The following is an 18,405-nucleotide window of genomic DNA, read 5'->3' on the forward strand; positions in this document are numbered from 1 at the left end:
AGCTATAAGAACTTTCACAGCAAAGCATGCGCACACAAATACACACTGACTCATTATGGCCAGGCACTGATGGCATACCGTGTGGCGTTTGTGGGCGGTCATTCCCTATGGCAGCAAGTGGATTGCGTAATGGCAACCTGTGAGCCACCCTGTTTGTTTTCAGCTACGGACAAGTCATTGAGCTGAGTGGTTTGCCATAGACTGTAAATTAGACATTATCGCCCCTTCCACATGATGCAATGCTCACAGCCTTGAGAGCAACGTAGCACACTGCTCAGAGCAAAGAGTGAGCGCTTTAGAATTAATCTGCTCAATAGGCCTGCTAGCCTTGAAGCGATCATAATAGTTTACCCGATAATAGGTTAATCAACAAAACACAGCAGAGTTCTGTTTGAACGCTAAAAGAAGAAGTCAAAATCCTGAGCGAAAAAAAGTAAATGTTCAAAATCTCATGACAGTGTCTTATGTCGTATGGCTCTGCATCACAAAGCTCAAGAGAAGCCAACATGTCTTCAATAACCTTTCCTTCACATGTTCCCACCCACTTTTTTCAAAGTGAGCACTTGAAGAGTCTGATGACACTACCAAGACAAGAAGAGATTAAGTTCTTTTCAATTTGAACTGGATGATTCTCTGCTCAATGCCGTTCTGCACATCAAAGGAATTGGCGGGCTATTGAACAAAGTGAAATTCTTTTTTTTTTTGAAAGGGCAGCTGTCCTACATCCGGCATGAAAGCTGCAGAAAAAGTCGTTAATGATGCACATGTGGAGAAATAATTACCTAATTTCACATGGATGTGAATCACAGCAAAGCAATTGGAGGGAGAAAATTTGCCAATTAATTTACCAAGGCTAAACATTAGATGGCTGCATGTCTGTGTTACAAAAACTTAGGAGTCAAGTTCTGCTGCCTTAGAGGACGTTAGGGAGTAACAATAAACTCTCCCCAACATTTGAAACAGAGCCTGTGCCAGTTATTATGTGGAATCTACAATGTGTGGGCCGGCAGCACAAACCACTCTGTGGCCATTCCCCTGCTACGCAACTCAGACTTTGAGGTGACAACAATATCCTGTGAGCACTCTCTAAACTGTGTGTCTCTAAATGACGCACGGTAAGCACTAGACAGTTTGTGAAATGGATAAATTGAAACTATGACGCTTTTCTCCCAAGGAAAAAACGGATGCATTAGTTCAGAAGTGGAAGAGGAAGTAGTGTGACATTGCAGAGACAAAATCCCCAGATGAAGGTGGTTCAGGTGGTTGGATGGGTCAGTCAAATATTGGACTTTTACACAATAAACTTTTTTGCTTCCTGTTTCTTACAGACCATCACAGCTGGTTTCTTTAACCATGACCACGATCGTTCCCTGACCATAACCAGGTGGTTATTATTGTGCAGAATAGTAATTTTAATCAAAACCATATTCTTTCCCTAACCCTAACCAAGTTGTTCAACCTAACTAAACCTATGGTTAACAAAGCAGTCTTGGATCAAAAGATACAGAAATTAGTTATTAAGTTAATAAGTTATTATCTTGACTTCCGGGATTGTTAGTATTGTTGCTGGACAATTTACAACTTTCTAACCCTTGTATGGCAGCCCCTGCCATCAGTGTATGAATGGGTGTGAATGGGGTGAATGACATGTCGTGTAAAAGTGCTTTAGACTACAAAGACGCTGTACAAATTCAAGTCCATTTATCATTGACGTGCATCCCAACATTTGCAGCTTTGCACAGCTCCAACCTCAGCAGGTCCAAACAGCCACATAACTGAAAACACGTGTGTGGGTGTGCAGGGCTACTATAATAATGTATCATATTCTATAAGTGTATCATATCATATTTGCATTTAAAGTCAAAATAACTGCAGCTGTTAAATAAATGTAGTGAAGTAAAAAAATAAGCATATAAGTATATAAATCAGCATGAATTGGAAATGCTGAAGTAAGTACAAGGACTTTAGAATTACACTAAACGTACTTGGGTAAATCTACAGTTTCTTGGCACCTTTGATTGTAGAAAATATGTGTTTATGTGTTTACAACAAGCCAATGTACAATATACTCGAGTATTGAATCCACAATTAACACCAATATACATATTGTAGGTAGACAGCAGCAGCATAAGGGCAGAGATTAGCAGCCAGCAGATGCCAAGATATCGCCTACAAGCAGATCTGCAGCGGACCAATAAAGCGGCAGGCTGCACATTGCCAAGCACACAAACAGCGACTGAACAAAGCCCGAGCATCAGCTCACGATATTCCTCTGGCTTGAAGTGGTGTTGGAGGCTGACAGCTGATGTGAGGAACAAAAAGAGATGGTGAATAGCAGCAGCAGGGAGTGCGTAGTAAACACGATTATTCCCCCACAAAGTCGTCCTGAAGCAACATTGCTGTTGGAAGGCTGTTGGTAGAGTAGTAGTTTGCAAAAGAGCCGTTTAAATATACCGCTTTATCGCAATGGGTGCGTTGGATATATTACAGCAAGAAGAGTATGTTATACTGCATGTATATACCGCTCAGTCAACACATCTTCACTCGTCAAATACTGACACTTCAAACTATGATGCTCTACGGATGTGGCAGGGATAAACTTCCGTCTACACAGGAAGTTAGGTTCAGGCAATCAAACCACTTTGTTTGAGTTAACTAAAAGAACACGGTTCTTTCTCAGCCTCTCGTCACTACTGAGTGACTTCTTGTGCTACGACACAAACAGCGGTTTTCCTGGATGAAAAGTCCTGTTTGTCTGACCGTTCCACCTCCGCTCCCGTCTGTCCTGTGTGTGGACTCTCCGGCTCTTTATTCTCCCTCGGTTGCTCTGACTGTTTAATACTGACGCAGGTGGGTTTACATTGGAGTAAGTTGAATGCCCGGTGCATCGCTGTCAGACCACTGACGGGTCAGTATTTGACGAGTTGGTAGCGATACCAGGTCGACTTAGTTGTCTGACATGTTAGTTTCTTTATGTCTCTTCTTTTAATTTTCACATTATATGACTGTTTACAGCCTCTCGCTGCTATCTCTATACCATGTTACCGTCATACTCTTTTAGTACAATGTGACAATACCGAGCCATGACCTTTCTTTCTTTAATGTCGTCAAAACATAATGAAAACACTCAGTATATCTAGACTGCAGAAAACCTACACATTCTAAGAGACATTTCAAGAACTGCAGTTTTCATGATATTATATTATTCAAAGCTTTTGTATAGGAGAACATTCGAGCAATTTTATTCATAATGTCTTTCACTGTAACAAAAACGTAACTCCTGAAAAGCCACATCATTATACAAACTTTAGAAAACTTTGGATGTGAGCATGTCTGACACTTATAATGTATTTTGGCTCAGTCCGTGCATTTAGGAAGGTGAGTAAGTTTAGGAGAATGTGTGTGTGTGTGTGTGTGTGTGTGTGTGTGTGTGTGTGTGTGTGTGTGTGTGTGTGTGTGTGTGTGTGTGTGTGTGTTGGTATTTCTATCATGATTTTGTTAGATCATTTGTTCTTTGTTTGTGGTCCAGAAACGTGACTGCAGTGTGCGCATTACAACATCTGACTCACAGATTTCACATTTACTATGTGCTTCTCTCGTCTCGGCTCGCTTTCAAAGGCATGTGTGTTCTGTATGTGTCCATGTGTAAGGAGGGGGGGGGGGCGATCCTTGTGTAGGAGTTGTTCTGGCCACTGACACACTGACAGCTCATGTGGATGAGCAGGTAGCCAGCAGCAGGTGGAGGGATGAGAGATGGAGGGATGGTGAGAACACAGGAGGGGATGTGAGTAAACGGCCATGGGACTGTGTCATGCGGGTGAGTGTGGCTCCTTTCACAGGCTCTGAGTATTCAGCATCCACTGCATTCACATCACAACTCAATAGGTGCAACTCCAAAGTAGTGAAATGCCACAATGGTGAGTAGGAAGGTGTACAAAGGATCTGACTAGTGAAACAAGCTTGTTAGGAAGATGTCAGAGAACTGCTGAGGCTGGTTTCATCACCAAAGCAGGTATGTGAATTCATTTCTATGTCATTGAAAATACGTGCTCTCATATATACACGTACATTCATACACTATATTCACCAGTTGTATGCTCAGCTAATCATTTGCCAGGCTCTTTTAAAGGGCCAGTCCAACTAAATACCCGTAGTGAATGACCGCATGTAGTACTTTGGATACGATTCTGGTAATGTTATTCTGTAGTTTGTGTTTTTTTTGTGTTGAGTTGCATCATTATGAGAGGAGGAGAGGAGATTTATCCTTAAAACACACCAATGAGCAGTGTGTCTATTTCTCTGTAAATCAGTGCCTTTCTTTGTACGGACATAAATTCGTATATCGCCTTAAGTAAAGAGCAAATTGTAACTCTGAAATGTATTCATTTATATGGGAAACTTAGGATAAGAGTTCAATCCCTGCTGACATCTTAACCCTCGCTGAAGGCGCTTAAAAAAGTAAAGTTACTTCACCCCTGTGCTCACCAGTTGCAACATGAAAGGGAAATAACTTTATCCCATCAACTTTGAAGTGAAAGTTGTCATCTCTGCTCAGTCTTCAGTACTCCCACTTCACGTCTGCCTGCACCGCGCTCACCGAGGTGGGGGTGCTATGGGGGATCTGGGAGGATATAAGGTTTCCATGGTGATTGTGTGTCCCTTTTCCCGGGGGGACCTGTCATATTAGAAACTGCCTTCCTTAGCAGTGACTTCACCGGCCGTTCCCTGTCAGTCCCGGCTCCGTGTGCCCATTGTACGCTGACTGTGCATTAATGCCGGCTGACATTTAGCTCTGAGGCCCTGTGAGCAGATAGGAGGTGATGGCTGCGATGGCCAGCGCAGTAATACTACACACCGCGTTAAGAGAGCATCCCGCATGAGCTATCGCTGCCCCACCGCTTCGTATTTTAGGGGAATTATCTTGGGGAAATGTAGATTGATGAGGCAGTTTTGGGAATCAAGATGTCTCTCTGCTTGATAACAGCAACGCTGAGCTCCGTTCATAATCTGAACTGAGCCGAAGTCTGGCTTTGAAGTTTTTTCATATTCTACAATTCTTAGCAGGTATCTGACAGACGCCTGCTCCCTTGGCTTAGTTTGACAAAACATGAAGGGAGCGCCAAACAAAACCTGCTGTGATTCTCACCATTGTCTATCATTGTCAAAGAGCCTAATGGTGTCATCTTGCCACCGACGAGCATTTGCCTGCACATATCTAAATATATAGAACCGATAACATCAAATCATGTTACGCATCAGCATGGAAATGCTATGTACTTGGCAACCGCAAGAATTCTATCTTCTTTCCAAATATTGTTCGCTGTCTTTGGGTTATTTTGAGAAGGGATCCCATCCTGAAAAGGCTTTGAGATCATAGTTTTCTTCGAAGGTTTGACGTGTTTATCGAGGTGAGATTTGTGTCAGGAGGGGTTGGATTTAAATATTAGAAAATGTTTGTCACACAGTGAAGTTTCTACGTACCGTGCCTCCCTCTTTGGATGGATACATTTGTCACACTTGGACTGCGACCGACAATTTGAGAAACTGAAAGAGACAACAAAATGATTTTTACATGTAATTTATTTCACTTGCTGTTCCTGTGAAAGTGTTATCTAATGGTTATAGGATAAACTCCCACCAGCCAGATTAAAGCGAACACCAAGGATTATTTTTAGTTCTATTTGGCCCAGGTCACAAGTATTTTACTCACCACAAACACACACCACAATTAAACATGAACAAGATTTTAGTTACTGGCTTTATTATCAGCAATAAACAAATAATAAGAATTACTGCAGCGACTTATAAGTCATTCTTTTATGCTTTGTATTCTTTATCTGCACGGAATGTTAACAGCAATCTAGAGCCAACCTGTGACTGTACTCATGCATGGCCTTGGTCCTATTTAGCATCGACCATCATATTTTCAAAGCAAGAGTGTGTGTTTAAGTTTAAGTCAAGTGTTCGGTTTCATTAATGTCACAAAGCAGGCTGCGTAGAGAATGAAAGTCATTTTTGTATGCACAAGAATGAGAGAAGGCAATGGGGAGCTGGTTTGAATGTAATTCAGTCATCAGACTCCTTATTTGAACTGTGGATTTCAATTGGATTTACTAATCCTTAAAGTTTGACCTTAGACCAAGTGTTCCCTCTTGGAAGAAACATTTTCACTCAAACAAATGCAGACCCTGAGGGGCATAGAGAGTGCAACAATCCCCCGATACAGGATCCAGACAGATGTGAAGTTATCAATCACACTCCCAGTATCATACTATTGTCTGTTTTTATCCTATCACGGTTGTTTGGTGCTACAATCACATCATAAAAGCTACACAGAGCCTGTACAGTCCTTACTAGTCCATCCTATCATACATATACAAACCCACTGAAAACCTGAACTCTCAATGTGTTTTTGTTTGACATCTTAAAGCATCAGCGCATTTAAACAGGTCATAAAGAGGAAATGAGACCGACCCGTGGCATGACTTGGGATTCAGGGATGACGCAGCTACTGTATGCTGGAGCTGAATAACCGGAGCGCACAGATGATGAGCGGAAGCGCCAGTGCGCACCTCCCTTTAATAATCTGGTTGAGCAGCGTCGCTGTCTTTTCAGCTCCACTCACTGACAATCCAACCGACCGGAGAGGCACTGACTTCCCTGCAACCCTCTGTGGATTTTACAAATCAGTAGAACTTTTTTTTTTCCCCCTGTAAACGGAGCTATCAAATCCTGGTTCCGACTTTCCATCTACTGAAAGTAAGAATTGAGATTTGTTGGTGTATTTTTTTTTTTCAGGAGCGACCATGTGGTTCGTGGATGTATGATTTTACGATTTTTCACTGCGGATTTTGATTTGTTTGTTTCCATGGTTTCACTATAAACTAAGTTCGGTCATTTTTTGTATCACTCTGTGGAAGTCTAGAAAAATGCCCGCAACCACTTGATCTAACGAGTTGTTGTTGTAATAAGTTTATTATTTTGCGGGAGACTTCAGAGCCTCAGTCGGTAATTCCGGAGCCTTTGTTTTCCTTTAATAAGTGGAATTTGCGTACCCAGTCGGGATGCTGGTTCTAGTAGTTGGACTTTTGTACCTGGTCAGTGGACGCACGGTGCGAAGCCAGGATGCTACAGGTAGCCGCTTCGTTTGTAACGCCATTCCCCCGGGCGCAGAGCCGGGCTGCGGCTACGGTCCCACGGGGAACCGTGTCCAGAGCAGCAGCCCCGTGGAGGACGAGCTGCGGAACACGATCATCCAGCTCCGGGAGACCATCCTGCAGCAGAAGGAGACCATCGTGAGCCAGCAGGGAACCATCAAGGAGCTCAACTCCAAGCTGGTGCGCTGCGAGGCGGCAGCCGACGAGTCGCCGCAGGGCAAGTCCCGAGGTCAGGGCTCCAGACGGAAGGAATACGGCAAGAACACCATGGGGGACCTGCCCCGGGACCCCGGCGATACCATAGACCAGCTGGGCAAGACCATGCAGAGTCTCAAGGGTCGGCTGGAGAACTTGGAGGTAAGATGGCACAAAAATGCAGCTCCTGCGTAAACGAGCCCGAAAAGACCCCCCCCCCCCCCCCCCCCCCGAAACCTATTAATTACTTCTATTAATAGCCACCAACAAAGCCGACTGCATTATACATATGTTCATGCATATTTTTTTTGCAATATCTTTTAGCCCTTTCACGAAAAATATTACTGACGCACACACGTCTGATAATAGGCCTACTCTGTGCTTCAGGAGTCCTCTCAGGGGGATCGGGAGATCAAAGGGTCACGTAATAGGCATGTCACATCAATGCGTTTTTATCATTAAAAGATAACTCTGATGGCGAAACCCGCAGGATAAGAGTCGTCAATAAGGAATGAAACAAAAAAACGTGTCAAAGGTGTAATCACGCATGTGGTGCAGGGATTTGCGAACGCAACCTTGAATAATGGATGACTGCTGTGTGTGTGTGTGTGTGTGTGTGTGTGTGTGTGTGTGTGTGTGTGTGTTCCACAAAATGTTTTATTTGCAGTCATGTGCCTAATTAATCATAGCAGCTGATGGAATTAATTCCCGCAGATTTCACCTGCATCAAGTGCTCAATGGTTTAGTCGTTCATACATTCCCGTTGCCCTGCAGAGCTTTATCTCAACCAGCCTCAGGAGACCTGCTGTGTGCATTCATTCAACAAGGCTCGGAGATCACAACTGATATTGAGGTCACCTATAGTGAAGTGCTTTACATACAGCAGAAGGCCAGTGTAAGCCCTGGCTTTATCCCTTATGTCATAATGATAGTGTAGTGCATTTTTCACCATCTGACATCCCTGATAGCATAAACAATCACAACTCTAATTATTTCAATTCAAGGTTGTTTCTGTGTACAGTATGCTGCATTGCCGATTCATCCATCTCTCTAGTCCCGTCCCCGTCTCCCTCTCTCCTTGATTGGACACTTAAATACCCCGATCAAATCAAGGATATACTGCAGCTGTGAGGATACATATTATATTGCATTTCAATCATATACCTATTGATCTGCCCCTGCTGAACATAATGATTGTAAGACTGGCTGATAGTGTATGGGTCCCTTGAGCAGGACCTCTCTAACTAATCGAATCCATCTACATATCTCAACAATTGCTTTCAGGACCTTTGCGTTTGCACCAGATTACCAGGGAATCACTCATTTGAGCTGTTCAGATGGCTCCATTGTGTCATGAAAGATTAATCAAACTCCGTGAATGGGTCACAAAGTGTGTGATTCCCAGACCGCAGGACAACATCAACACACGCTTTAGAAATGAACATCTGAGGGCATTTTGCTGCACGGTGAAAGCACCACCTATGAGCGTGGAACTGTGCTGTTTTTGTCCGCCCCCCTTTTTTTCAAAAAAACATCTGCGATCACGCCTGGTGTGAACTCAGGGCGACGTCACTCGTGGTGCCTACCTTTAATACCCTGCCCAGTCATGGGTGTTTGGCAGGTCACCAATCAAAGTCTGCCGCAGGGACAAACTGTCTTCATTTTGATATTGCTGTATCAAAAACAATGGTGCTAAAAGGATATCAGGCCTAAAGGGTAGATGCAATCAGTCCTCTACTGGAAATCTAGGTCTTTATGCAGACTGAATGCTTGTTTGAGTGCACAAGATTAACTGGATTAAATGTCTGTGTCATTGTTCGTATGTGTCATTCCCTTCTGCCCCCATTCCACCATCCATCCATCCATCCATCCATCCATCCGCCATTCCATTCCACCATCCATCCATGCAATCTTTCCCACTCGGCCTCCCAGCAGCAGAGTTTGCGTCTCCCCAGCACAAACGTGTCAACCGGAGGGGTCTCGGCTCTGACTCCTCTGCCACCAGAGCTGCGAGAGCTGCTGCGGCAGCGTCTTGGGGCGCTGGAGAGCCAGCTCCTCCGGAAGGTGGCCGATCTGGAGGAGGAGAAGAGCCAGCTCTACAACGAAACAGCGGCCCACCGCCAACGCACCGAGAGCGCCCTCAATTCCCTCCTGGAAAGGATCACGGAGCTTGAGAAAAGTAAGTGATACAATGGGTGCTGCGAAATGTTGGCCAGATTTAATGCCAGACTTTCTTTGTTTGCCAGATTTAGCTCTAATTAGTCAATCCCTATGCAAATTCCTGATGATGCAAGTAAAAACCTCAGAACACAAGTCTTTTTCTCAGAGCCATTCTCGGAGCAGCTCCTGGTCTTGCAAAATAAGGCTTGGAAAGCAACACTGAATGTTTAATTAGTTTAAGAACTATTGGAGAGATGTCCACACTCCAGGGTATCACTTTGATGGTAGACGTAGGAATAACAGAATATATTTGCCAAGAGGAAAATTATTTTAGAAGATTATGTCACCACTGGACAACTCCTGTGAGACCCATGTCCCCCGAGACTTAGTCGATTGAGTCAGGTTCTGTTTGAGGGTACAAGTTTTAACCAAAGTAAATTGCTCACATTTAAAGGATGTGGCCACAACAGTACACCCACCTGTAGAATATAATGACTCAATACAACAGCCCCACAATAAATACTACCTTTGTGAGCCTCATTAAATTCAATTTACGTCAAGACGATGCAAGAGGTGTTGAATCAATTCTACAGTGACGTTTGAGGCTTTGTGGTGTTGTTTTGACATCTGGAAATGTGGAGGTTTTTCCACTGATGATCGCCCTTCACTGAATTTGTAACATGATCTTGTTGTCTCCCTGCTCTGGGCTTACAATAACGAGTATCAGGGTGCAGCACCCCGTGATCCTGAGAAGTTTGAGCTTGAGCTTGTGGGAGAACATTATGAATGAGTGGCAGCGGACCATGTTTATAGCATCCACATCGGAAGAAGACTTACTTCATTGCTTTAACCATATAACCATATGTAATTATTCTCCATCAACAGGTAGTAATGCCTTCAAATCGCCCGAGGATTTCAAAGTGTCCCTCTCGCTTCGCACTAACTACTTGTATGGACGCATCAAGAAGAGCCTCCCAGAGATGTACGCCTTCACCGTGTGTATGTGGCTCAAGTCCAGCGCCAGTCCCGGCATAGGAACCCCGTTCTCTTATGGCGTGCCAGGCCAGGCCAACGAGATAGTCCTCATCGAATGGGGGAACAACCCCATTGAGCTACTGGTTAATGATAAGGTAGGTCCACAATGGAAAACTGGTGCACACTGTTCTTTAATTATTTGTTGATGGAGAGGAGAGCAACTCTGATTCTTTCCCTCTGCCCTGATTTTCTGAGGGAAGCTCAGAATCATTCATGCTCGCCTGGCAGTGCTGCTGGCTGTAATGATGCTCGTAAAAGTGGATCAGCAGTGACGCTAATTAAATGCAAAGAATTCATGAATATGTTCAGGTTGTTCTAGCTAAGATATCTACATGTGAGCACAATTATGATATGAGGACACTCGTTGACCATCAGCTCTGAATATTTAATTTAGTACCTTATAAACATCTCATATCATTGACCGACATTCCACACACACACACACACACACACACACACACACACAAGAATAACAGTAATTCATTAGAGAACTTGTGCTGCCGTGTGTGCTCATTTGAAGGCCTCGTCGTTTTTGCTCTCTGCAGAAAATACTGTTGCTACACGGTCACATACTGTGAGGTTTCAGTCAACGAACAGGATTTCAATTACTGTAACGCAACAGGAAAAAAAAAAGTGTTAGGAGCATGAATATTTTACGGCATTTAGCCTTAAAAAGAAAATAACTGTAATTGTTAAGTTGACGCTGTAATAATAAGGTTTTTCTGTTGTCACAGTCACTTCTGCAGCAGTGTAATGTTGGATTTGGGGGATTTTTTTGTAAAATGCTCGTGCACTGGAGAGACCCCCCCCCCCCCCCCCCCCCCCCCCCCGTCTCCCCCCCCGTCTCCCTTTCTCTGTGTTGTTTACGTTGCCTGTTATTGGCACAGGCAGGTCTTCTCACAGCTTTCCCTTCACCATGCATTATACATGTGTTCAAGTCAGACAGATGAGAGAAAGATGGTGGGAGAAAGGGATGAGAGCAAAAGGGAAAAGAGGGAAAGATGGGAGGAAATAGAAAAGCTGCAGAGCTTTGGAGGCGACAGGGTGCCGAGGAGAGAGAGGGGAAAGAGCGAAAGATCAGACGATGCAAGGGAAAAGGAAGTTATAATGTAACAGAGAGAGAAAGCATCGGTGCAAAAGAGAGCGATGTGGAGGAGAGTGAGGCAAGACTTGTGAATATGAATGCCGTATGTGCAGCAGCACATCCATGTGTTGAACTTGTTCGCAGTGATAACAGGGTCCACTGGGGCACATTTTGTTATGCCGTTCATTTGGCTGCATACTGAGAGGGAAGCAGAAAACTGCCTTGACTATGAAAAAGTGCAACGTTGTATTTTGTATTTGTGGGTGGCTATGCAGAGAGGGAATCTTTATTGTTATAAAGTAGCATCTTCATCAGGATGGTAAGTCTCTTTGATCAGGAACTTTGTCGATATCTCTTTTTTTTTTCTTCTCCAAAGGTCAAATCATGTAAAACATGCTTATGGTATCTTTATTTTCCAATCAAATCCAGCTGCCAGGAGTTTAATCTGTAATGAATTCAACTGGTCTTGTACAACATTAAACACGAGTTTGTTTGGCAAGTGAGCACGTGTAATCTGATGCTTATGAATCTGGTGTGATCTGGAAGACAATTTTCCAAAATTTGAGAAAATCTTGAAGCAGTTCTGTTCAGTTTATTGTGGATTATTACAGAATTGTGCTGATACCACTCAAAATATGGTGCACTTGTTCTTCTTCGACACCGTGCATGTGAGCTGATTTCTAACAACAACTTATAGATTGTTGGTAGGAAGTAGATAAGTGTATGACCTTCTTAAAACATTTTATCTGCAGAACCTTATCTACAGCCTTTTGGAGCTAAAAGACTGTCCTTTGAACGAGAAGTAAAATACACAATGGGCCTTTTTCACAGCAGACATTTTGACATTTTACAGCAGGAGAAGCATAGCCATACCTGCTAACACTTGCATTACTTTCAGATATCAGTTTAGGTGTCAGGTCTAAAAAAGTGTAATTCTAAAAGGGCCATTCTACTATTTCATTAACTGTAAACGTGTACCTATTATAGAGTTTTGTACCCTCTTGGATGAAGAAGGGTGAGTCATGTATTCATAGTGTATGCTCTGCGGATATGATGTGGTGTTTTAATATTAAAATCCTTCTGTACAAAACATCACTGCTCTCATATTTTAAGTAGTGCGGAATACTTAAGATAAATTTATTTTTCATTTTAAAATGTCTAAATCTTTAACAGTCAGTGAGACTCTTCCAACTCAGACAGACTGTATAATAATACTGTGTTCCTGTAGTCCCAGTGGTGTTAAGATGCCACCCGGCATCCTTAACCAGAACAATTCCCTCTGTAGCTGCAAGTGGCTTGGATTTTATTTCCAGTGACTCTTCCCATCTTTTCAGGTTTATGTGTGACTGCAACAAGACTCAAGTGTGAAGTAATTCTGTAGGCTCATATGGAAAAGGCTAATGAGTTACACACTCATAATCTCATGTGTTGTTCTGTATCCTCAGAGGACTATGATGTCATTGGTTGGTAAAATAACCAGTTGTTTTTCTTTGATCTCTGAACAAAGCGCAAAAGCATAAGAGGACACTGTTTTGCTGTTAGCAACCCAACTGCTTTGAAGGATGTTCTATCCCTTGATGTCACCTGGGTAATCTAAATTTTATATGTCGCACCGGCTCATCTGGAGAATTCTCCGCAGAGGGCTGTCTCTTTGAAGCGCTAACCCTTCTAATTGCTGTCCTTGTTTCTAGCGTGCCGCAATTAATCTGAAATCTCTCTTGACTCCTCTTGCCCCCTTGTGCTCCCCCTCCCTGCTCCTTGCTCCTGGGAACTCCTGACCAGGTGGCCCAGCTCCCTCTGTCAGTGAGCGACGGACGCTGGCACCACATATGCATCACCTGGACGACCAGAGACGGTTTTTGGGAGGCTTACCAGGATGGCGAGCGTCTGGGCACCGGGGACAACCTGGCCCCCTGGCACCCAATTAAACCTGGAGGGGTGATCATCCTGGGCCAGGAGCAGGTAAGGGCACTAAAGAAGCTTAGCTGGTAAAGAACAGGTGTGCTCGCATGCATGAGTGTGTGTGTGTTTCCTTCTGTCAGTAAGATCCCTGGGTGTATTCTCCCCTGAGTTCAATGCCAGAGGCAGGGAGCAGGGGAGAGAAGGCAGGGAGGCTCTTCTCACGCTATCATGGCCCTTTCAGTATTACCTCATTCATCTACTTCTAAAGGGCACCTTTACGCCCTTTGGAGCTGCGCTAGTGGGTTATTCTAGTGGTTAACCTCATGACAGCCCCGTGTCTATACTAAAGAAATGTACAGTGACGTATTAATGATGTCCTCAGAGAGACATTAAGTCACATTGCATTAGAGTGGATGTTTTCTGTCATTCACACAAGGTGAGATTGCTGCATGTTCACGTATACGCACAACACGTATATAAGTGGCAGCACACTGAAAAATATTTGTAATATTTGAGTTGTTTGGCAGTTTGATGGAAATCAAACAGAATTGATGCATTTTAATTAAAGTTTGATTACATTTCCTTCAGAAGTGAACTCACAAACTTTCATCTCCTGCTACTCCTTGAAGGACATAGTCGGAGGCCGCTTTGACGCCACGCAGGCCTTCGTGGGCGAGCTGAGCCAGTTCAACATGTGGGACCGAGTGCTGCGGCCCGTGGACATCGTGGGTCTGGCCAACTGCTCTGCCTACATGCCAGGCAACGTGGTTCCGTGGATTGACGCTAACGTGGAAGTGTTTGGTGGTGCGAGTAAAGCTGCCCTGGAGATCTGTGAAGATCGTGCTTTTGATTCCTAAAGGATTTGATGTGAGGGAATTCAGCATCGCCACGGGGATTGAGAGGCCAAGTAATCTGACTGTTTGTTGCTTCAGTCAAATCCCAAAGAAAAGGGTACCAGTGCAACACTTTTACATATTTATATGGTATGACTCAGTCCATTGAATTTGAACCCTGAAGACATTGCAGGAGACTTCAAATTAGTGTGGTCATCTGAAGAAGATATGCTGTTGCATCAGTCTACTGTAATGATATGACTGACTGTCATTCTGCGCTTTCTCTCCAGTAGATCAGCTTTCATTTGACTCCTCTTTGAAAACAGCTCTTTTTGGTTGCATTCCTTATACTGACAATGCTGCACTGTATTTGTAGTGAATGTGAGCTCAAACAGGCTTTGATGTGCTGTGGAACAGTATTCCTGAGTTACATTGTAGATGACTACATGCTGCGAGCTGTGAGCTTACTGCCTGTTTGAAGAGAAACCAGAAAACATAGGGAAATAAGGTGGACGCTCATGAGTTCAAAGTGGACAAGAAGAACCTTTCGCTGTTGAAAACTGTTTTGAAAAATGACAAAATGTCTAAATTGTATGCATGAGCCCAAGCAGTGAATGGACGTCAGTTCAGAAGTGACAGTGCATGCTTTCTGTCAATATACAGTGTGTGTGTAGCGTCCAAAACAAGCCAATGCAGCGTGCTGACAGCATTACGTAAGTGTGTGTGTGTGTCTGTGTGTGTGTGTGTGTATGTTCATGGGTGTATGGCTTGTCTTGCGTGTAAAAAAGACCAGAGATTATGAGGGAGGGAGGACATTTTCATTCTTGTAAATCTATGCTTAATACCTCTCTGCCCCTTGAGCAGCTGCCATATCCCAAACAGCTTTATGGATGGACTGGCTCTGCTCAGGTCAATAGCGATGTCGGACGGCTGCCCAGGACCGGCGTATCGACAGAGTTGTGGAGCCCTGCCGAGTGCCCAGTGAGGGCAGGGACTGGGCTTGACCCTCAAGGACAATCCTTAATTCCTCATCTGGGTAGTAATTTAGTTCATGAATGAGTGTGGTGGGGAACAGTGCGGAGCTAAGTGCGCCATAAAGATAGACAGATCAAATCTAGTGATGCAGATGTCAAACGAGAGCAGAACTCTTAATCGGCTCTCACTGAACAAGAACACTAATTTTGTTCCATGGATATTTATGGATAGATTTATTTATTTTTAAAAAGAATGTAGGAAATCAATGGATTTTGACGCAGCTTAGTGAATAAAACGGATGCTTTTTGCAGCTTGATTTTTGTTTGTCCTTAATGTTGTGGTGGACATTCGTTTCAATGCTGTTTGTCAGTAAAATGTTATTGAGCCTGGGTCTGGAGCCCCATAAGGAGACAATGTAAAAGAGGCAACAAAGGCATAAACATCGCCATCACCGCCAGAGTTTCTTTTTTTCTTCCTTGTGGAATTTCTTCACTGAGTAGACACTAGCACACAAGCCATTAAACAGCTTCTATACACCTTAGAAAAAAAATGCAGTTTAATATAAAGTAAAAAACAATATGAGGGAGTCGGTTACTGGACAGCACAGAATGTTGTAAAAGGGAGGGTGCACTGGTTGGATATGTCACCAACACAATGTGATTGTTCCTCTTTTGAGTGTCTTTGTTAACAATGTTTCAATGTAAAATCAAGAGACGGCTATCTAGTAGAAAGTGTATTTTTTAGCTTTTTCTGCTCATGATTTTTGTCCATTAGCAGCACAATATGTCAGAAAAAGTACCAAAAAAAAATGCAGAAGTACTTATAGAAATGCTTTGTTTATATATGGTGAATGGCCTTTTTGTAAAAACCATATGTGCTTTTGCTTGTTCAAACTTTCTTTTTCAGCTTTTAAAGCTCAGTAGCAGCTCAGCAGAGGGACATAAGAAAAAGACAAATGTATTTGCTGTATCATTGATTTAAAGTCACCTTCATGTGCAGCATCCATTCAAGTTCTGCACCTTTCTGATGTCTGGTTGAATGTCCTTTTGCACCCAATAAAAGAGTGAACAAATTCCAGGTGTGGCGATTAAAGCAGCGACTCAAAAATGCGACAGAATAGCTGATGAGCAGCTGAAGCATGTTTGCTTAAAAAATATCATTGCACTGCATTAGTGATGAGGTCAGAGTTGAATGTAACCTTGCCACGCTCATGCAGCGTTTGTGATTTATGTTTCTTAATAAGGAAACTGTCGAACAAAAGTCACCATTTTTTACATTTCCGGCCGCACAGACATGTGGGTGTGTGTCTGGTTGGTATAGCCATATCATTTGTATGACTAGCCATAATACACATGCAAGGATACGTCCTCTCATCTGGGCAATGTCATGTTGTCAGCAGTGGACAAATCCTCTGGACTGGCAGACGTCCAGGTGGAAATGAAATAATCTGCCCATGTGGATTATGGGCGATGCTACAATGTAGGACACTGTGAGCCTTCTTCATTCTCCTCAACGCTTTGTGTTGATGCTGCTGCCAGTGTGTTGGTGGTGACGCACCAGGGGGGCCTGTTTTTTTTAACAACAATCTGAGGCCTCCAATAGACAACCAGAATTGTGAAATATGTGTTTTGTTGTTGTTGTTTCTTTTGGCATATTCTGTACTCCTAATTTTCATCGCATTGCTGCTGTAACATTCACTGCACATCATGATGCTCTCTTAAGCACAAATTAATTATTAAAGAATACATATCAACTTGTGTTTAAATAAATGATAGAAACATTTGTTTGTGTGAAAAAATATGGCAGATTGTCCTCAGAAGTCTGGAGAACAAAAGATTGCTGAAGATACAATTAGTGGGTTGATTTGTAAAACACTATGTGGTTCCTCATCTAATCTTTACTATGCTCGGATACACGAAAATGAGTTTGAGTCCCAGTTTAATTTGTCCATCATGCTGTCAATGCAGAAGAAGAGGAGGCGTGTGTGTTGGAGGAAGAGGAGGGTCCGTGTCTTACCGTGACACCCGGCGAAAAATATGTGCAGGGGTTGATGACAAACCGATTGTGGCTGACGGATCACGCCTCCTGCTAAGAAACAGCTATTCCCCATCATTTGAATATTGTGCATGAGACAAATTACCTTTCAGAAGGTGTTGCATGGAACTAATGAAACCTAAGTGAGCGGGGAATTGAGCCGAAAAGCATCATCTTTGAGTGTTACAGATATCATCTGTCTATATGACGGTGGTATGATTCACCAGGATGAACAGTGCGTGTCAGCGTATGTGTGACTGAAAGCAACACTTTGTTGGTAAATTGGCAGGAGTAGATTTGTTCAAGTGATTGAGTTTTTCTCCCACTACGGTGGAGTTTGTTTGGGAAATCCTGGAGGGTTTTCGTGAAGAAATTATCTCAGCAGCTGCTGCAGATGTAATGATAACAGTACATCACTAAAAACAAATTACCAATTCAGTGGCGTTGCCAGCTTGTCCGTTCCTTCATTACACATGACTGGAAAGAGCGACAGTGAATAATTATTTGGCACGATTTTATTAAAGCTTTCTTTCACGTACATACGCTCGTCTCTCCCTTGTCCTTGAGATAATCTGGCTTTTCCAACATCGCCCCAGGTTGTGTTAAAGTGTGCGAGGATCCCATAATTAAAATCGAATCACAGTTTGATTGCCATTGGATACATGTGCTGATCTATAGGGGGTGGAGGAGATGGTTGTGTGGGGAGAGGGGCAGAAGTGAAGTGCCATTCTGCTCCTAGCACCCTCTCTCTCGCACACGGAGTCCCCATGGAGCCCCAAAGACGGAGCGCAGTTAAAAAACTGTGAGAAAAACAAGTTTCAGGATCGAGACTTTGGCTTAGTAATTAAAGCCTGATGGAAGAAAAGCCCGTGCAGAAGACGAAGCTCTCCGAGGCATTTGAAAACTGATGTTTTCTTGGATGTCACAGACTATTAGTGAGACCCACAAACCCCCTTCAGTCTGTATCACTGCCTTTATAAAAATTATGCATCAAAAACGTTAAATTCTGTTTCCATCTTTGATTCTGTGT

At 43.3% G+C, this 18,405-nt stretch overlaps 1 protein-coding gene across 2 annotated transcripts; it reads left to right on the plus strand.

The window, feature by feature from the left end:
* The first annotated feature begins 6,591 nt into the window (after positions 1-6,591).
* Positions 6,592-17,101, plus strand: LOC137878649 (neuronal pentraxin-2-like). Of its 2 annotated transcripts, none has more exons than XM_068719027.1 (5): positions 6,592-7,514; positions 9,285-9,531; positions 10,398-10,642; positions 13,414-13,593; positions 14,163-17,101. In XM_068719027.1, exons 1-5 carry the CDS (start codon positions 7,065-7,067, stop codon positions 14,388-14,390), a joined length of 1,350 nt encoding a protein of 449 aa, XP_068575128.1. In that variant the 5' UTR covers positions 6,592-7,064; the 3' UTR covers positions 14,391-17,101. The 2 variants fall into 2 exon arrangements, with proteins under 2 accessions (XP_068575128.1, XP_068575129.1); XM_068719028.1 differs by having other exon boundaries at positions 9,288-9,531.
* Positions 17,102-18,405: the final 1,304 nt, after the last annotated feature.

This window comes from Cebidichthys violaceus, unplaced genomic scaffold, assembly GCF_023349555.1.
Source record: "Cebidichthys violaceus isolate CVI_PGR_0920_01 unplaced genomic scaffold, fCebVio1.0.p SCAF_23, whole genome shotgun sequence".
In the NCBI taxonomy this organism is placed as follows: domain Eukaryota; kingdom Metazoa; phylum Chordata; class Actinopteri; order Perciformes; family Stichaeidae; genus Cebidichthys; species Cebidichthys violaceus.